Raw genomic sequence first — 21,885 nt, forward strand, 5'->3', positions numbered from 1 at the left:
TAGGGAAGAAGCAGATCATTCTCTTTCTTATTAGTGAAGATTGAGCTAAGCTCTTGGTTCATTTTACTTATCCAGACTATATGATAGTTTAAAAGCAAATATTTCTGAAAAATTATTTTTAGAATTTTATCTTTTGTGCATTCATGTGGGCTGATCTTTGTAGGAGAATTTTAAGATTTACATAAAATAGACAACACTCCTGTATGCTTCTGTTTTTTTAAAGTATAAGGTATTTTTAAATGTATGATCTATGTGATAAATTAATGAATGTATATTATCTCCACACATGAAACACTAGTCCTAGGTGGATGAATTTTTTTGTCAAACTACATTTTTATTTTGTAGCTTCATATTACCCTTTTATAGAAGTGTAATTTTCTTTTGTCTTTGAGGTCTGAGGGGCCTTACTTTGTCACTGGCATATAAACTTCTCTTCTCACTGTCCACATATCTAGGAGTAGCTCACTGTTTAACTCTTAGTTAGAGAAAGTGGCCTGCAAATAAATTTTAGTTTTAACATTTCTCAGTGTTCTATAAAGTGACATGATTTTAGCTTAGTTAATTAAGTTGTTAAACTTGTAAAAGATTTCATATGATTTTAAACTACAGAAGAAGCAAAACAATACACAAGCAACCCGCCCTTTGCCTTGCTGCCTAACTTGTCCAAAACCAAGGAATAACAGTAATGAAAAGAATAATAGCTGAGGAACAAAATTTTAAGGCATTCTAAGTATCGCCAGTTGGTTTAATAAAATTAATTAGCTTGCCACAGAGAAAATTTACTAGCATGCTAGTTAATTTCACAATGTAAAGTCAGGGAAGGGAGGTAGGACTGAGGGAACAAACCTTATTAGTTTTGAATAATTATTTAAAGATGTGGGCCTGCCAATTTCAAACACTTTGATAGCCAAATCCATTAAGGCTTTAAAATCTCGATGTCTGTATCCCAGCATATAGGGGAAGGCCCCTCTCCAGATAAAATCATAAGCATATTAGTTAACAGCTGCATGACTCATTTAAGATACAGAACAAAAAGTAGAATCATAATAAAACCATGGGAATAAGAACTTGCCTTAAGACTGACTCATGGGAGGTTTCTGTAATCTTAATTTGCCATTGATGCAATTATTGGTCTTTCTTGTCTTTTTAATCCAAACAAGATGTTTGCAGAGGCCGTGGAAAGGTGCCTAAAATGACATGCCTGAATTCATTTAATTTGCCAACATTGTCTTTTTTCTCTTTCCCTTTCTGGTAATGGGCAAGAGTCAGTTCTGGTGCATTAGGTGCTAAATCTCTTCAATTACCAGCCGGGAAGAAAGATTTAAAATTGTGCTTCAAACCTACAAACTGATTTAGTTTTAAAACACAAACACTTCCCCTGTGGAGCCTAAATTAAACCATAGAAAGGACCAGAGGCAGAGGAATTAAATGAGGCAGAGCCCAGGCTCAGGCCAGTGATAGAAACCACTTTTGCTTTCTTTCATTTGCGCCCCCTGGTGAGAAAGGAAGGGGAGCAGGAACAAGCTGAAAGGAGGCAACCTGTGTAAGAAAGTGCAGTAGCGCATGGCTAGAGATGGAGTGATTGTTGGTGCAGGAAGCTGATCAAATCCCTTATCTTGTTTTCTTTTTCTTTTTGGCAGCCATTTTTAATGTGGATGACTCTGTGGTTGATCTGGAGACCCTAGAGGCCTTATATGAAAATGTAAGTGTTGCAGACATATAGAGCTGGAGTTTCCATATTTTCCTTTTACCGTAAAAGTCCCGGAGTCGTTCATGTTCTTTGGTAGTAAGGATTCTGATGTAGCATTAGAAGAATGAAGGCATCAAGATGCAAGCTTGGATGGGAGCAGATGTGAGAGGAGCATAGATTCTTGACTCTCACGTGGTACCTGAGTGGGTAGATCTTACTGCACATCTCCAAGGTAGCGTGGTTCAAGGTGGAGAACACGTGTGTGTCCTGGAACCCAGCTTTATTGCTTGCTAGCAGAGTCAGTGAAGGTAAGCTGCCTTTTGAATGTTGGCACACACCAGTGTCTTCCTCTGAGGAATAAGAATGTTAATACCAGCTTGTCTGATTATTCTTAGTCCAAACGAGCTGGTGGCACTGAAAGTGGGAAGCAGTGTAGGACAGAGGAGTGTGTTTTGAATTTAGAGACAGATAGTCTAAGGCCTGAGCTCCCGCTCTGTCTTTGCTTGCTGAGAGATCTTGGGCCCCTTACTTAAACTGGTTAAACCTACTTGATCATCAGTACAATTTAGATTATAGTGAGACTCTTCCTGTCTTTTTGGTACAATACATGCAGCAATAGCAATGTATTTTGAAAGTAAATAACAGTGTACACGTAGAAGATTTTTGATGTGAAATTTGGAAATAACCAGTAGAATATGCAGGGTATCTTAAGATGACACTGGAGAGTCAGAATTCCAATGACTCTTAACTGCTCACTGACTGTTAAGATACAAAAACATAGATTGAACTAGAGTCTCTAGAGGAATGGTATTTCCCAGAAAGTTGCCTGGGCTCTATGGTATGCTGTGGTTACTCAGCTAAAGGATGTTTCATTTTAATCTCCATAGTCTAATAGCGTGAGCCTTGTAGAATTGTCGGGCTCACTACTCACCTTCACATTATATATATCAGAAGCTATTTAGTACAGCTGGGTAGGAACTTCTCATGTGTCATCAATAAGACTTTAATTAATAAACCCATAGGCACCCACATAGCAGATCATTGGGAATTAATCATGTATCCATTGAGTACGTAGAGAACAGAGTGGTATAGTAGGTGAAATGAGGGTTCTGAGTCAGAAGCCCTTTACCAGTGAGTTAGTGCCAGCTTCCCTGAGATTATCTGTAAAATGAGGGTATAATAATTGATTTTAGAGGATCGGGTCAAAGGTAAAGTGCCTAGCAGATGCTTTCTGTTGTTTCCATGGGCTTAGGCCTATGCACGTGACTGATACTTGTTAGCACACAGTAAAAGGAAACTGTATGCGAATGAAGTAGCCGGATAAATTGAGAGAGTGTGTGTGACCAAATGCCAGAATAAGTGCTACAGATGAGAACTTATGAAATCCAGAAAAAGGAAAACGGTGCCTTCAGATAATAGAGTGGGAGGCCTGTATAAATTAGGAGAGCTATTCCGGGGGGGAAGGAAGCAAACACTAAGGACAACTGGCCCAGATCTGCTTATAGAAGACTCAAAAGTAGCAATTGCCTGTCCCACTTTCTGTGTCTGGCTGCCCATTGCCTTAGTCAGTGCTTCTCAAACTGTAGTGTATATCAGAATTACCTAGAGGATTTGCTGGACCCAAGCCCTGCACTTTCTTTTATTTGGATGAGGCCAATAATTTGCACTTCTGACAAGTGCTAAGTGATGTTGATAGTGCTGGTCTAGGGACCACTCATAGAGACCCACTGCCTTAGACAGATTTTTACCGTTCACTTCTTGGTATTTTGTTTTGTTTTTTATTTCATTACAGAGAGCCCAAGAGGATGAATTGGTTAAAATAAGAAAGTATTATGAGACATCCAAAGAAGAAGAATTGAAGCTACTGGATAAACCTGAGCAGTAAGGATACCTGAACACTTTTCTGTTAGGCTGAAAGGAGAACCATAATCTTGATTCCCTGATTTAGCTATCCAAGTCTAAACTGTGCAGTGAGCTAAATCACAATACCGTCATTCTAGTGACCTATTGCATACAGAAGAATGACCCGGCTGCCGGGAAAGCAGCAATGAGATTTGCTGGATAACAGTGCATTTCACACCCGCCTTCTCTGACCCCACACTATTCTCCTTTCTTTTTCTAACAACTTGTTAATTCCTCCTAGACTAAATATTTTAGCCAAAAGGGTAACTGAGGAAGAAAGAAGGCATTACTCTGTTTAGGTTTTGCTGATGCAGTGAAAAAGATGATATCAGAGTCATAGAATTGAAACTGATTTTCTTAAATGTCACGTTGTGTAAATGTGGACTTAATGTGCCAGTGTTGCCACAGACTTCTCCGCTTGCTCTGTTCCAAGTTAGGTGTAACTTTCTCCTTCTCGCTCTGCATAGCCTTGCTCTTCTCTCTACCCACTGCCTAGAGTTGTTTGCTCTGTGATTTAGGCTGTTGTTGCACATGCTTTGGATATCTGGAGCTCTGTTGTATAACTGAGTGACTCTTGTCCTTGACGTGGCTTTTCGCTCCAGGTTTTGCAAATGTAGAATGGGTTCAGAGTGGACAGCTACTGTGTTACCTGTTGCTATCTTGAATGCTTCTCATCCTGTTCAGGCCAGCCTCTCAACCTAGTGACAAGGCAAGTGTAGAAAACAAATAGGAAATGAAGTGATCAGATGCAGTGTAACAAGTCAAGCCCTATAGACATCCAAGAGTCTACAGCTTGGACTGTAGCCTCCAAGTCTTGTGCTTGGGTCCTCTGGGATGCCTGGGTGTTCAGGCCCAGAAAACATCACTATAAATGAGTGGAATGTGGATGGAGAGTGATGCTTAGTTTTGCTCAGTGTAGCGGATTGATAACTGGTCGTCAACTATAACCCCCAGCTGAACTGAGTAAGCGTGGTGCCGGGTGTGGGAGGCCCACCTGGGGATTGTTGCCAGCAGCATAAGAGGCAGAACTGGAGAAGGAAAAGTTAAGGCTGTTGGGAGCGGAGAAAGGCTGTTGGAGCTGGTGGAAGCTGTAAGGAGCTGTTGGTTCTGTTGGAGGAGTTTGTCATGCTGGCTTTCCTGATGAACTTGGCTGTTTTCATCCTGCGAGGAGCTCAGGACATTGTTGGCACTGAGAATGGCTTTGGTTCACTTTGGGGGAGCTTTGGTCCTCACTTTGAGCATTGCTTCCTGGCTCCGCGGGGAAAGAAAGTGCACAGCTTAGGCTCCTGAAGAAGCTTGCTGTGTTAGTTTCCCTGATGGGAACTTGGCCATCTTGATCATCAGAGGAGCTCGCGACCTCACTGTTGCTGAGGGTGGCTGTGGTACCTTTCAGGGGAGCTCTGGTTCTTCTGAGCGTCGCTTCCTGGTTCCAATGCAGATCCCTCAGCCTGCCAGCACAGATCCTTCATCCCGCTGGCACAGACTTCCTAGATTCCACCACTGATCTTTGGGCCTTCGCAGTGCAGATTCGTGAAACAGGCCTGCATGAGATATTGTTATGGGCTCTAGGCCTCCAGGTGGACTCATGGGAGGCCTTGTTATGAGCTCTAGGTTTTTGGCTGGACTCATGTAGGACACTGTCTTGGGATCCAGGCCCTTGGCTAGATTCCTTGGTCTATAGTTTGTGGACAGATTTCCTGCACTCTTTTGTATATCTTTGGATGACTGTTATAAATAATCTTATAAAACATGTGTCCTGTATTATATTGTTCTCCCTTGCAAAACTAAGCTCCAAACCAACACACTCAGTTACTGAAAAACTTCTTGGTGGTTTTAGAACCTTACATGAGTTTATCTCATGGGCGTCTAAGCCAGGACCCACTTCCTCCAGAGATAGTTCACAAAGCCCAAGAATTTTGTGAATCCATTCCAGTGGGATCCACTGCCCTTCTACTCCTCCATTTTATGCCACTTTCCTCACTTGCCAGCTCCCACTCCAGCTGATCCTGCAGCTTGTTCCCAAGCCCTGTTCCCTGATAACAGCAGTTAACTCCTGGTAAAGTGTTAATGACTAAAAGTTAAATGACTAATAATACAATATTTAGATACCAGGGCATAGAAGGTATCTAGTTAGGACATGTCTAGCATTTAGATAGGGCTAGTTATGCCACAGTGTTTGGTGAAACACAACTCTGAGCCTGGAGTTGGCAAACTTCTCCTATAAAGAACCAGATAGCATGTATTTTAGGCTCTGTGAGTCAAAGGAGCTATTGTAACTACTCAACTCAGCCACTGTAGTGCAGAAGTAACATAGATAGTGTGTAGGCAAATAGACGTGGCTGTGTGCAAATGCAATTTTATTTAGGAATGTTGAAATTTGAATTTCACACCATGTTCACATGTCATAAATTGTTATCCTTTTATTGATACATTTTTCAGTCATTTAAAAACAGAAAAGCCATTCTTAATTCACAGTGCATATAAAAACAAATAGCCAGGTATATAGGCTATAATTTGCCAAATCCTTTCCCACTCAGCAAAACCTGCTATGAGCTTTGGGAGTGGCTCACTGGGTAGAATGAATGGTTGAAGAGCGACTGTGTGTTTCTTCGATGGGAAGCAGTTCTCTTTTCTGTCCGTTATTACCGCATTATTGCTGGGACATAGGATAATGCTGGCAGGTAATTAAAAGATAGCTTATTGTTCCCTTTTTCGCCTACTGATGATCTAACTAGAAAAGTTTGTAAATGATCTTCTTGGTGATTTCTTGAATACTCACAGCTGTTACTGAGCAGCTGTTACTGTGACAGCTGTTATGGACTGTCACATTGTCCTGGTGATGTGCTTCGGCATAGAGAGATGAGGGCGCTTGGGCCCGAGTGAATTTCACCACTCCTCTTGACCTCCTACACAATTCAGCATTTGTTTGATTTGTGCCAGAGTCTCTGGAAACTTACTTGCCATTTACTCTAAGTGAGCGGACTATAAGCATGTTTTACATACTGGAAAATATGAATCATTTATAGTTTAGCATCGCAATTTTTCCTAAGAATCTTGTGGTGCCCAGTCCTGTAAATCAGGCTGGCCTCATCACTCACCTCATCAACTCTCTTACACCCTGGTGCCAGATTTAGAAAGCCATTTGACTCAGAGGTGTCCTCTACTTGGGACTTGGCTGTCTGAGAGCCACACCCTCTAAGAATGGCCCTTTCCTCCTTGCTGTCCTGCTCTGAGATGGTGGTGAGGTGGCGAGGCTCCACTGTGTTGAGCAGGCCCGATGTGTGCCTGCCCTGGCCTACGATAAGGATGCCTCTTGGGATTTCTCCTCAGATCTGCATCCACCTTGGACTTCCACAAACTAGGATCCAGTAGTATTTCTGCCTAGAAAGCACAGGCTACAACATGAAAATGTACTATGTATACAGCTCCTGCATGCACGTGCACTTTAGCTAATGCTGTTGAGGGATTTAGTGGATGATGATAAACCACATGTTAATCTCTTTGAAGCAATGGCCACATAGCATCATTCCAGTTGAGTTACTACTGTAGATGTATAACATACATGCTGTAAGACACAGAACTTCTCTTACTTATACATGTAAATGAAAGTTTTAATCCTTTATCAAAAATAAGCCTCCACTGGAGAAAGAAGGAGGCTTCTTTAGTATTCTCTTATGGAAAAAAAAAAGTGTAAAGGTTCACTAGCCCAAAAGGAAAGTGGTCTAGGGATATTTGTAAATATCAGTACTTAGGCATAAGACTATATGCCTGAGTGTATGGAAAAGGGTTACTGCCCATACCCATATATGCAGAACACAGTTGGGAGGGAGAGATTCATTAGATACTTGCTTTCCATAGCCTTCAAAGTAGCCTGTTTAAGAGTTGTATTGTTTTTCTTCAAGCCTTTGAATGGCTGATTTTGAATAGAAAAATGACATAAAAACATTTTTTCCAAATTTGCTTCCCTAATATTTTGTATTTTCATATTCTATCAAATATATCCAAGCCAGAACCTCACAAGTCACCCTGAACTCTTTCCAACGTTCATGGGGATTTTAGTACATGTGCTGCTGAAAGAGTATGTCCATGGGGTTAGGCACTTATCTGAGCCATGCTGCCCTAGTAGTTGTCTCATCCATTCCCCTGTACATTCCCTGAAGGCCATTTTACCTGCTCCCTTGGAGGACTATGCCAGTGCCCCAACAGGTTTCCCAGTCTTGAATCTGCTGCCATCTCTACTCAGCCAACTCACTATCAAGATGATGGTCTCAAATGAAAAGCTGCTTTATTTAAAATTTTTATTCATCAGAAAAAGTTCAAAATGTTTGTTTTAGAACATAAAACTCCATGGTAGCACTGTCTTCTGCTCAGGTCCCTATAGATGTCATTCAACCTGTCTCGGATTCCCTGGCAGCTTCTTACAGCTATGTACAAGGATGACGGGCCTCCAGGAAGCCCAGCACATCACACTCCTCTATGGGTCTGATGTGAGTGTCCCACAGTGGCTTCGTGTCACTGGCAGCACTTGTCACACTTCACAGTGCTCACTGGTTTATTTCCTACGGGTGCAGAAAGAATTGCATGCAAGATAAATCATATTCCAAGTTTCAGTGTGATGTCTGACACTGTAAATGCTTCATACACACCTAAAGGACTGAGTGACGTTCTGAATGGCTGATGCACTTGTACTAATTGTCGGTGATATAGTTCTACCCAAAAGGAATATAAAATCCTTCAACTTTCCCTCTCCTCTCTAACTCTATATCTTTTTCCAAACTCCTCACCACATAGAAGGTACTGGGACTTTCACCTTATTTGAGAACTTTCCCATGCCCAGTCTAAATCCCAGTAAAGTTTTAATCTTAAAGAGCCTTGCAGTTTTATTTTCTCTTTCCTGAGTGGCATAAATTAATGAGCCTATGGTCTTGCTTCCTCCTTTTGTTCTAATGCTCCTCTTTGACATGGTACTGTTCATCTGGCTCTGGCTGCTTTGCATCCATGTATGGATGAGTTGAGGGGCTGATCCGTTTATTCCCCCATGTGGTCTTCTAAACTGCTTCATTACTATGTTCATTTCAAGCAATACAAGTGCATATTATGGAGTTAGGTCTCAGCATTTGAGTAAATAAATGGGAACACAGTCATCACAGGACCAAAGGCTGCTATTCGTATGACTTTTCCAGTTCTCATATATTTGTGTGCACTGGTTATATAGTCCTGATGTTAGTTACGATAAATATATCAATTGTCTAATAATGTTATATTATATTTATGAAGAAACAGTTTACACAGTGTAATTTTTTTCATTTTGTTCCAGTTCAGAATTTCTGCGATTTTATATTCCATCATTGGATTTTTCATAAGAATCAGAGGTATAGAACTGTAAAACAAGAGTGTGTTTTTGTTTATGAGTCTTCTTTGCTTCACCTCAATACCATTTTTAAGAGGCAGAGGAGAGGATTATTACCTAGTTGCAGAATAATTTAGAAAAGCAGCTGATAATTAGAAAGACAGTAAAATCCAAATTTTCCAAAAGGTACAGAAGGCACAGAGTATTAGGCAAGAAAATTTTAGGGAGATGGAGAAAGATATATGCTCCAGTGTTCTCCTCTGTAGAAGCATTCTTGGTGAAGGATTGCAAAATATCAAGGTAACGATGTTATGAGCTCACCAAGACTTTCAGAAATATCAGTTAATCATCGTTTTTACTCCAAAATGAAATTAAAGGCTGTTAGTGGATTCTCTGCTTTTTGGAATTCTTATCCAACTATTTCCACCCATTTTAGTTTATACCCTTTCCTCTGGGGTTGGCCTGAAGAGTATGTAGCTTTTCCAACTTAATTTTGCAGAGGACATCAGTGCCCAGCTGCTCAGACAGTGAGCTACTGTGTGTCGGTCAGTACTCACATTTAGCCTTCAGGATCTGCCTTGCCATATTTTAAAAGAAACTTTAGGTTGTCTACTTGAGTGTATACTTCATTCCAAGTACTGAGCTATGAAATGTGTCTGTGTGTAAGTTAATATGAAGAGTAAACAAATGCGTTGAGAAATTGGTCATTATAGATGATTATGTAATTGAGCAAAAACAGTAGCAAACTCAATTCAGTATGAGAATTTTTATCATTTCATTGCATGTATTTTGCTGAAATCTTCATCTTGCTTAGCTCGTTAATGCACCTTTAGCAAACATTTTATTAGAGGGAAGTTTATTTTTCATATGCTAAAGACTGTCTTTCCATGTGAGTGTAGTCTCTTGTTTGGGCAACAGGAAATAGATAGCTAACATTCTTGCACAAACCTTCTGTTCCTAAAGTAATGTATCAGTATGCATTTGTTCAGCATCCCAGAAACCCCTAAGACAGTGGCTCTGTTGTCAACAATAGGACATATACTCTTAGGATTTTTTGAATCAGCCTGTCTGATACTTTTAATAATTGTTAAATTAGGAATGCTGTCCTAGTGAACCTTTATTAACTCTCTTTATTATTTTTCTGACTAAATATAAAGTAAAATAATGTATTTTTGTTTTCATTTTTACAGATTTTTGCATGAGTTAGCCCAGATCCCTAATTTTGCTGAGCGTGCCCAATGCATCATCTTCAGGTCTGTTTTTTCTGAAGGTGTCACCTCTTTGCACCTGAAGGTAGACATTGTCACACGAGCTTCTAAGGTATGACTGCTATATACAGTTTGCAAGATTACTCTTACACTTATTGGGATAAAGGAGAAAGCTGGAAATGGGAAAAACCACCAAATCCCTCATAGAAAACTTCTTGTACTTTAGACTGTGTCCTTTTCCTAAGGGTAAATATGATAGCTGTCCTGCCTCTGTGTGTAAGTGTGTGTGTTTGTGCGTGTGTGTATAAGTGGGAGAGAACAGGGGAGAAGAACAGCCGCAAACTAAATAAGAAAAAAATGATACTTTTACAGATTTCGTCTAACAAATTTCTGAATATCTTGTAGTATACAGACTGGCTACTACAAAACCAATCTAAATAGCATACTTTGTTTCCTGTTTATCTTTCCAAATTCTAAGTATATTTTGCTTGAGAATCATGTACTTGATTATCTGAAATATGTCTCCATAGCTAAATCAAAGAACTCTAGAGATAAAAATGAAATAATTGATTGTGATAATTGGAGACTGGTGCATAAATTTCCACTGACTTTAGAACACAGTGTGCAATGTAAAGCCTACCCGTTGGCCTTTTTCATGAAATGACCTATATTCTGAAGAATATGACATTCTTCTCCACAAATGCTGTAGTACTCAATTCTCTATCTTGAGGTATGTTTTTCACCTATTAGATATGAGATTTCAATAAAAAAGTATAAATATTACCAAAGGATAGCATAATCCCACAAATAATACCTAAATTGAAGAGCAAAAGTCTGATTGAAGTTGAATTTTGTTTTCTTTCTTTATCCTAAGATAAAAGAAAATAAAGGCCGCTAATTCTGCACAGATTTTCTATTTGAGAATTTGCAGTTGAAAAAAAATAAAAGAGAGGGGAAAAGTGAATGAGATGGTGAGCTCAAGAAAATCCCTAGCAGCTCAATATTGTAAAAGTCACTAGACATACAGCAGACACTTAACAAAAATCATCTATGACCTTGAAATGCATTACTGTAATTTACCTCTGAAAATTGTACTTGCTATTATGTCTACTCTATATTTAACTGTACTCTATAGAGATGTATAGTTCCAAAACAGATCCTGAAAAGATAGTGAATTTTTTTTTTTATTTTAGAAATAAAAGGAGGAAAATACTAACAGACCGACAACATTTTACAAAATAGCATAGGATCAATACAGACATTACAGAGTTACAAACAGAGTGGTAGGGAATTAACAATGCTTATTGTATTACATATTGATATCTTCAATGTAGTTTCTCATGAAAACACATATAGACATACAAAGCTAATCAACCAATGCCTCACTGACAGTTTCTTTCAGCAAGGAAATACAGGACAGTAGAACACCCGTGTTAACTATCCTGCATATACATATATATACAAACTTTCTCCTTCTTTCCCTTCTCTTTTCCCATATCCCAGTTATCCTTTACCTATGAGTGCTTTCCTATCAATTCACAATGTCTATCATATCTCCTAGATTAAATTAACTCTTTCAGGCTTTACACTAGAGAAACAATGCGGTGCTTGCACATGTATGTTTGATTTATTTTGCTTATGAGTATGGTCTCTAGTTGTGACCATTTGCCTATAAAAGCCTCGAGTTTATCTTTCTTTACAGCTGAGTAATATTCCATTCTATAAAAGTACCACAATTTTCTTATCCAATCCTCAGTGGATGGACATTTGGGTTGCTTCCACATTTTAGCAATTACAAATTGTGCTGCTATGAACATGGGTGCACATACATCACTGTGATATGTTTTTAGATCTTCTGGGAAAATACCAAGCAGGGGGATAGCTGCGTTGAATGGGACCTCTAGGCCTAGTTTTCGGAGGAATCTCCAAACTGATTTCCACAGTGGTTTCACCAGTCTGCTTTCCCACCAGCAGTGGAGAAGGGTTCCTATTTCTCCACAGCCTCGCCAGCATTTGTTATTGGTTGATTTCTTAATGCTAGCCATTCTTACTGGGGTAAGGTGGAATCTCAATGTTGTTTTAATTTGCATTTCTCGAATGACTAATGATGTTGAACATTTTCTCATATATTTATTTGCCATTTGTATCTCCTTGTCTGAGAAGTGTGTATTCATCTCAGCTGCCCATTTTTGGATTGGGTCTTTGAATTTGGAGGGGCTGAAATTTTTTAATTCTTTATATGTTCTAGATAGAAGGCTTTTGTCTGAGGGACATAGTGAATTTCTTTCTAGCCAAAAGTCATTAAGGTTATGCCTAAATATATCAGCTCCCTTTCATCAATTTATGAACACTTTAAAGTACTAAAAATAAAAGTGGCACAAAAGGAAATATAAACACAAAGATTTAACCCTCACTACTAGAACATGTACTAGTTATAATTTTGTTGCATGGGTAGAAAATGATGGCTATTAATTTTTTAAAGACACATATTGCTAAGTAAAGTATATCTTTTGATTCATTATCTGTTAGTCCTATTGATTAAAAGCCACCAAATAGTCTGTCCAGGTACTCAGTAAGTATTTGTTGTTGAATGAGCATGAGTATATTAGGAGTTAAGACCTTAATAATCTGTATTTGCTGTCACAGGGCTTGCTGCACATGAAGAGTGTGAAAGATATCTTAGCTATCATTCTGGCTTTTGGAAATTATATGAATGGAGGAAATAGGACTCGGGGTCAAGCAGATGGATATAGCTTAGAAATCCTGCCCAAACTCAAGGACGTCAAAAGTCGGGTATTTATTTTTCATAATAAGTTTCTATGCATGGCCTGCCATTATTTTCCTTCTATATCTTAAATTTTTCTTACAAAAATAGTATTCCAGATCATTACTCTTATCCCTGTCTTTCCTCTAGCAATAATTATTTATTGAACAGCATGCATTTTTTTCTTTGGGTTCTTTTGACTTTTGGACACAGATAGGTTTTTCATATTAGACTTGCTTTTCAGTCACATAATCTCCAATCTTTTTTTCTTCTAACATACTTGGTTAAATACTGAGAGAGAAGACAGCATATAATGCTGGAGTCCATTTGAGCTGAGTGTTGGCTACTTATAACTTACTGTCTGGAGTGGGAGGACTGCTGAGTCACCAGTTGAGCTTAGCATTTGAATTATTCTTTTGCCACAACAATTGGGTTCAGGTCTACTGTCAAACTCTCTGAGCCTGATTATCATTTGGCTCCACACCCCTGCAGGGCTACTTCTTTAGAAACAAGCGGCCCATATCTGGGGGTCCCACAGGGAACAGGGGTTGGAGAGAGGGGAAACACACTGGAGAATAGAATTAGACCCCTGTGAGCAGGACACAAAGGCTGCCTTGTGGGAGGGCCTGCTCGCCTCTGGCCTCCCAGGGTCATAAAGTGGCATGGCTCTCCTTTTATGCTGGCCCTGATTGCCATTAAGAACACACATTTTTTGAAAGGTATAGGAAGGTAGGGATGGTTTTCTGTTCTGTTTCCTAGTTTCCTTTAGCACTCCCCACCCTCTCCTATCTTGGTTCTCTGCCAGAAAATATTAGGCAACATTTTTTTTATTTGTTTGTTTCAGCATTTATCTCAGAGATCCTATGAATTATCTGCCCCCCCCACCACAAAGGACAGCAAAGTATCATTTCTTTGTAGAGCTTTCATTAAAAAAAAAAAAAAAAAATAGATGGGACCAGGACAAGGGAGGAAAATTTTGCCAGTCTTAAACAGAAAGAGGACCAGGTCTCATGAACTGAAAGTGTGAGCTGAGATTTCAGCTCTCAACTTTTTTACATGCCTCATGTGAACAATTGTCATTTGAGTTTCTCTTTAAACCTAGGATAATGGAATGAATCTGGTGGACTATGTTGTGAAATATTACCTGCGTTACTATGATCAGGTAGGAAATGGCATTATGTGGGAAACTGCATTAATGGGTTTCAACTCTTACTCATTCTTGGCATTCTGCAGTTGGATGACAGATGGATGGAAGGATTTCAAGTCCAACACAGAATATGAGCGCTCTCCAAACTCCATGGTTTACTGATGAGAACTCTGATACCAAGAGTACACTTGACTTTTACAAAGGGAAGCATTATTCAGTGTTACAAATCTATTGATTCTCAATCACCATATACCATAGCTTCAGAGAGAACTCGCGTTGCATTGGTATGATCTGGCCAGATTGTGAGGAGCTCTAGATCCACTGAGCAAATTGGTTTCAGCTGCAAATGGATTCAGAGCTACAGAAAAAAATTTAGGCACTAAGCTACAGTAACACAATTGTACAGTGATGCCTCTAGGACCAAGTTGGAGACAAGAGACATAGATTTCGAGAAAAATATCTTCTCTGCTTAGATTATATTTGTGAGAGAAGTAAACATTTTTGTGAGAATCCACCTGAGCATAAGTGGATTTTATTTCATTCCTTCTTGTTAAAGTGGGAACAAGGAGCCCAAACTTTGAGAAGAAAAGAAGGTTTATTGTGAAGTTGTTGAGAAATATAGCAATCCATACTAACAGAGAAAGTCTTAAAGGAAGATATTGTCAGGACTCACCCTAGCTAGCTATGGGAGCAGTATTTACCACACACTGAAGACAACAAATAAAAATCCAGGGCCTTGTTTTCAGAAGGCCTACAATTCCACCCAGCACACAAGCTAAACACTCATGAACTCTTGAATTATTTTTCCTTCCCACCTCCCCCACCCTCACTGTGGACTTATCTGTTCTGAATGAATCTACAATCAGGCTCACCTCCCCCACCCACCCCACCACATTTCTTCCCTACTTCTAGCAAGGCTACCATAAATTATGGTCATTCAGGCGTGAAAGCTGTGTGTTCCTTTTTGGTTCTTCTCTGTCCTTCAACTAATTCATTTCCACTATTTTTCTATATTTTTCTTTCCTACTCATGCCAGATGACTGTGGCTTTAAGGCCGCTGACATGGAGAATGCAGCACTTTCTAGCTCATCTCTGAACTTCTGGGTAGCACGACCGTGTACCGTCCCACACCCTCTTGCCATGTGGTTCTGATATCACTTTTCTTTTTTAACTCAAAACGGGAAAGACTCCCATTTTCAAATGAATTAAGATGCTACCCAATTTAATTCCCATCTTTTATAACCATGGTTTTTTTAACTTTCCCTATACACATGTTCTGTGATCCAACCCAAGACCTGATGTTTTCCAAACACACGCTGTGTTTGCTTACTAACATGTTTTCACTTTTGATGTTCTCCTTACCTGGAACTATTTTAGTCTCCAGCTGTTATATAAAGCTTCCCTTTCATCTTATTATCCTCTCCAGAAATAATAAATTTAAAGATCTTTTCAGAGAAAACTCCCAATGACGGTCTATGTCAATGATATAATAATATATGCATTACAGATTTACCTAGAAAAGCACAGACCCTTTTGAAGAAAGTTACATAATTTTACTGAAAGTCACAAGAAGAACTTAAGCATGTAAAGGGAAGCAAAAAGAAAAAGACATCCAAATGTCAACAAGTGCATGCAGAGAAACTCAACATCATTAATGAACAGGGAATTGCAAATTAAAACCACAGTGTGGTAGCAACCTCACATCTGTTCAGATAGACACTACTTTTAAAAAAGCAGAAAATAAATGTCAGCAAAGATGTGAAGACTGGAATCCTTGAGCATGGTTGATAGGAAAGTAACATGTTAAAAACACTACAGAAAATAATATAGTTTCCTCAAAATATTAACAGTAGGACCACTACATGATCTAGCAGTGTTACTTTTGTGTTTTTATCCAAAACAAAGACATAGCTGCACTTTTGTGCTTCTTGCAACATTATTAAAAATAAGCCAAAATTCAGAAATAGTCTAAATATCCACAGATGAATAGCTGGAGAAACTGTGGACTATTATTCAATTACAAAAAAGAAGGAAATCCTGTCTTATGCTATAATATGGATCAACTTTGAGAACATTATACTAAGAAGAAAGTAATCCAATTACAGAAACACAAATAGTACACAGTTCTTTTATAAAAGTGCCTGAAGTACTCAAACTCAAAGGAATAAAAAGTAGACTGGTAGCTGGCAGGTATGAGGGGAAGATGGAAAAGAGGAATTAATGTTTAATGGATATCTGGGTTCAGTCACGCAAGGTGAAAAAGTCCTAGAGATGTGCAGTACAACATTGCTCTTACAGTCAGCAGTATACTGCTGTACTCATAGAAAGTTAAGAGAATAAATCTGTGTTACATATGGGTTTTTTTACTGCACTTTTTAAAAGTAACATGTACTCTAGTGGAAAATACTAGTTAAAATTTCAGTCAATCTTAGAAATTAACACAATGATTTTAAATATTATGTGTGAGAATAATTGTAAAATTTTATCAGGATTTAAAAATAAGAATATTACAAAGCTATAATAATTATTGTTTGATTAGTAGATCAATAATTCAAGAACATGGAAAGGAAATCTCAGAAACGGATCTAAGTTAATGTGTTAAGTATGAGATAAGCAACTAATTTCAAGTAATTACAGAGAAGAAAATATTAAATGATGTCCTCTACCTTGTACCAGCGACCAAAATAAATTTCTAAAGAATAGTTAAATGTAAAAACAAACAAAAAATGAAATCATAAAAGGATGTAAGAAAATGTATGTAGATAGATTTTTGATTTTGAGTAGCAAAGTGCTTTCAAAGCAGAAACAATAGCAGAATATATTTATTGAGGGCAAGAAAGCTTCTGTCCCATACAGGGACAGAAGGGGGCTGGAGTGGGTTACCCCTCAAAGTAGAAACAACAAAAGCAAGAATGATAACTTCAAATGCAGAAAAGTAAAAACAAAACAAACAAAAAAAACCTCCTCCAATTCCTAATTAAAATATTTAAAAATTTCAGCATCTCAAAAATGACTTAAGAAAACTCATTTCTAAGTAATATACTGAGGAAAATATTCACAATATAAGAGACAAGTTCTTTAGAGTTAGTAAGAATGAGATAACTTGTCCTTTTGAAAAAAAAATGACAAGAGGCACAACAGGTAATTTATAGGAGAAATAGAAGCTATAAATCACCACCTAGATATGGAATTGGCGGTATATGTTGATCACATCTTTCTCAAGACTGCCATGTATAATTCACCAGGTTATCTCTGTTTACAGTTGCTAGGTGAAAGGAACTCAGCCCTAGCCCGACCTCAACTCACCAAACTGTATCTCTTATACATGGGGCTTTTTAGAAAATCCACATGAAGATGCCATGTGCTTGTCAAGCTATTTGCCGACCCAAAGGGGACCCATTTTCCTAATTCATATGGACATGCTAGTTCTGAGCTCATTGTATCAGAAACCATAGAAATATACATAACTTTTCTAGGAATTTTCATCCTTAGGAAATAAGTGAGCACTTGTATCACTATTCTACTTACAAAAATTGGGAATAGCAAAATACTGGAAAATTTTAATAGGTATCCAGTGATAGGGACTAAGGTGGAATAAATGATGTCAGTCATACAACAGAACAACATACTACTATGAAAAGTGTGTATAAGAAATTTTTCAGGATGTTAGGATTAAAAGAATGAATTATTAAAATTTTCTTTGAGTAACTAAACGTAATGAACCCATATCACTTTTGTAAAATGGATAAAAGGAGCTAATAAAAAAATAACATAGTCCAATTTTACATAATCCTTGTTCCATGAAGTTTTGGTTCTATCCTGACTTTTGTAGGGTATCTTTGAAGCCCTCACTTCTGAAGCAAGAACATACTTCGTTTGAATCTCTCACAGCTCATCTTCTGTTGCTTTGTCTGTACATAATACCGGCAGCCACCAATGATCTTGGCATTTCCCCATGGGTTGTCAAATTCATTGCTGTCTCCTTTTTAGTGTCTGTAATGCAGGTTCCAATAAGTCCTCACTGCATTAGATGTAAATATCCACAGGAGTGTAATGAATGATTCTTGTAAAGAACTAAATGTAAGGAGTTGATGGCTAATGTTGGAGCAAGGAAGACATAAAGAGCTCTAGGAAATTTAGAAGCAGCAATTGAGTTGATGAACTCGATCTCTCCATGCTTCTGGTTACACACTAAACTAGACAAAAACTGAATCAGATTTCCTCATAAGATCAGCATCCATTGGATTTGACCAGAATTATGGAAAGAATCAAGTGCGTGAACTGAGATATATCTATATCTATCTATCTATCTATCTATCTATCTATCTATCTATCTATCTATCTATCCATCTATCTATCTGTCTATCTGTCTATCTAGATAGATATATATCTACATATATCTATGTAGATATATATCTAGATATAGATATATCTAGATATATATTTTTCTCTGGGTCTGACAACAGATACAGTGTAGCAGAAGAATTATCCTAAAGAACCTTAAAGGTAACATGTCTACCCCTCACTTGACATGGCATGGGTAGTTTCTGCCTGTGAAATACATTGTTTAGAAAGGTTGAAATTTTATTTGTGCTACATGACTGTCATTGAAGAGACCAGAGCCCATTGGAATTTATTTTATGGAGGAAAAACTTATAAGGATAGTTGCAAATATGGGATAGGCCCAGTGTAGGAAAAATAAAAAGTCCACCTTTGTGTAGTTCTTTCCTGGCTTTCATTGTGCAAAATACATTTCACTCAGCAAGAGTGTGAAATTATGTGATTTATGAAGCTGGCCTTTTCCCCAAAGAACATAAGTGATGATTTTTGTGGTTAGTGGTGATGAGCAATTAGCTGAAGAAAGGTGGCTTCTGCGCCGAGCTTCCTGTGCTTCATGCCTGGCATTATGTCCAGGTCTGGTCTGTGGAGGTTAGGGAAATCCATTCAAAGTTATGTCTTTGAATTCCAATTGAACAGCTTTCACAAGAGCTGCTGTTAGGCTGATTTTCTCAGCAGCATTTTCTCTTTTTCTAATTTTAAAAAAGAATGGAAAGTAGGGCTGAGTCAGATAAACAGTTTGGAGGTGAGAAACATACAGTTCTATGCCTGAGTTCTTCCAGTATGGGTGACCACGGGGGTTTGCTATGGTGCCTTAGATGTTCCATCTTTACTCAGCCTAGGGTATTGATTCCATTGATTTTCAGCTAGCAGAATAAGTGTAGGAAGATTAGAAGGAAAAAAAAAAAAAAAAAACCCAAAATCTCATGTCTTAATAAAATAAGGAGAGTTTCTTAAAAAAAAAAAAAAAAAAACCCAAAATCTCATGTCTTAATAAAATAAGGAGAGTTTCTTCTCCTAGCATCCCAAGTAAAGCTAAGTGGCTTAAAGGAAGGGGAAAGTCCAGGGAATTTGTGAAACCATGAGAAAAATATGATAAAAAACTAGATGTCTGCAGCTAAAGGTACCAACTTTAGAAAACAGTGTTTCGTAGGTTGTCTGTAATGTTATGCACCACCCAAAAACAGAGTGTATGGATATCTCAGCCGCTATACATCATACCTTGGACAAGGCTTGGTTCCTTCCTTTGAGGTGTTTATAGTCTGATGGGGAAGACATATGAGCCAACACCAGCAATTTTGAAATTAGTAGAATGAATACAGCAATAATGTCCATATCAGGAGCTCCTACAGGACAAACATTTAAAGGCTGGGAGTCAGAGGAAACCTTTGCAGAAGTGACATTTGTTTTGAGATTAAAGGATGACTACAAACAAGGAGTTGTGAAGAGTCTCTAGGGAGGGGTTGGAAAGAGAATAATTTTGTAGACAAAGGCATAGAGGTGAGAGACAGTGGCCTGTTTTGCTGTTTAACAAAGGTTTAGGAAAGGGAGTTGGAGATGGGGGAGGTAGAAATAAGGCTGTAGATGGAGACAGAAGCCAAATCATAAAGTGCCTTGTAAAGCAATTTTAGAGCTTGGAATTAGTCCTAATGGCAGTAGGAAAGATGGAATGTGAAGGAAAGCTGGCAAAGTAGTGTGTGTGGAGAGGAATAACCGAACACCGCCTCAGATATGCAAGGCACAAAGCTTACATTAAACAACTCAGAGAGAAGGCAAGCTAGGCTGCAGAAGATATTTGCAGCTTAGCTTATGTTTCAGTGTGCCAGAAGGTTTTGTCCCTTAAAACATTTCTCAGACGAAGTCCTTTGTCAGGTTTAGCTGTAGAGTTTGTTAAAGTCGTACCTAAACATGCCCTCGGTAAATATCTTCTAAGATAAGCCATTCAACATTTGGAAAATCCTTGCAAGTACAGGAAGAATTTGATCATGCACACACTCACCCGCAGTGCTTTAACCTACACAGAAAGGCTGGTAAAGGTACAGGGAATGCGATTGCATCTTCTACCGTAGCACCACCTTTGCCCAGTTCATACCCATTTGCATAAATCATGGGTGAGTTATCTAAATCCTAACATGGAGTGACTCAGGCAGGGACTTTAAGTACTTTCATCTGTTCTACCTATGCTTTTTTCCGTGCGAGTAGTATTCAAGATCAAGACATCTCTGACGGTTTTCTCTTTGATTCATAAGGGCAAGACAGAATGTAGTCCATGCCATGGCCATATAGCTAACCTTGGTGCCAGGACACCAAACAGTACTGTGAAAGATGGCAATGCTTCCACGTAGCAAGTCCACATTTAGGGGCAGGAGACAAGGGTTGTGATGATTCTTATTTATACATGGAATTTAAAACATTTTCCCCCAATCTGATCATTTGGAATTTCAACTGAAAGTGATAATTGGGAAGTAGAATATACTTTTGTTTACTGTATCTTTTAGGAAGCTGGAACAGAAAAGAGTGTCTTTCCCCTACCTGAACCCCAAGATTTCTTTCTGGCCTCCCAAGTCAAGTTTGAAGATCTCAGTGAAGATTTGAAAAAACTGAAGAAGCAACTAGAAGGTAATAGAAACCATTCTTTTATTAGACAATAGCTAAGACTACTTTTTTAAAATAGCTTTTAGAGGATTAGCTACATCTGGCTCACAGAGTAGAATTGGTACAGACTTCATGAAACTTCCACTGTGACCCTCCTGGAACTTTCTTCCTCTGAGCATTGTTTGGAGGCACTGAGTTTATGCATCCCTCTCCTTTACTAATACTGGTTGATCATTTGTTTATTATGTCTATATCTTGTTGTATTGGCATTCAGTATTTACAACTTTATTATAATAGCAAGAACCTTTTATTAAGAGCATAGTATTTTTCCTGTCATTCTTATAAGACCACTGTCAGGCAGGAACCACATTAACTCCATTTTACAGATGAGAAAAATGAAGTTTAGACAAGTTTTGTTCATGGAGTTAGTAACAGGTACCTACCTCTAACCAGGTCTACCCAATTAGAACTCGTGCATTTTCTTAACCAGTTTACTTTGCTTCTTGACATATATTTATGATGATGTAACATACAGTAACCCTCTTATTTCAGTTAACTTTAGTTTTTAATTATAGAAAACAAAATGCTGAAACCCCCTTTGGCTCTTTGAACAGTGAAGTCTTGCTTGGGCAGGAATTTTCCTTTGGCATTTCTGGAGTCTTGCACTTTTGCTGTGGAGACATCTCTTTGTCCAGGACTATAAATACACTCGCCTAGGAGCTCCGGGACTCAGCTCGAGAGCTCTGTGGAGGGTTGAGGGTGCATGTTAATGTGGAAATGGAGGCCAGAGTGCCAGAAAGACAGCTTGAGGAAATTGAAGGGTTTCAACCAGGAATATTTTTATACTAAGACATAAAATAAACATTTTTAAAATGTTTATTGTGAAAGAGT

At 38.4% G+C, this 21,885-nt stretch overlaps 1 protein-coding gene across 6 annotated transcripts in view; it reads left to right on the top strand.

Annotated features, from left to right (window-relative positions):
- The window catches only part of Fmn1 (formin 1), a 408,229-nt gene that overhangs the window by 275,664 nt on the left and 110,680 nt on the right, over positions 1–21,885 (top strand). For all 6 annotated transcript variants that reach the window (XM_005381169.1, XM_005381170.1, XM_005381172.1 and 3 more), the window contains 6 exons: positions 1,641–1,702; positions 3,483–3,571; positions 10,133–10,262; positions 12,797–12,943; positions 14,017–14,076; positions 20,898–21,018. In XM_005381169.1, coding sequence (XP_005381226.1) covers positions 1,641–1,702; positions 3,483–3,571; positions 10,133–10,262; positions 12,797–12,943; positions 14,017–14,076; positions 20,898–21,018 — 609 coding nt within the window. The remainder of the gene's footprint in view (positions 1–1,640; positions 1,703–3,482; positions 3,572–10,132; positions 10,263–12,796; positions 12,944–14,016; positions 14,077–20,897; positions 21,019–21,885) is intronic.

Source organism: Chinchilla lanigera, unplaced genomic scaffold, assembly GCF_000276665.1.
Source record: "Chinchilla lanigera isolate Chin_1 unplaced genomic scaffold, ChiLan1.0 scaffold00015, whole genome shotgun sequence".
Lineage (NCBI taxonomy): Eukaryota > Metazoa > Chordata > Mammalia > Rodentia > Chinchillidae > Chinchilla > Chinchilla lanigera.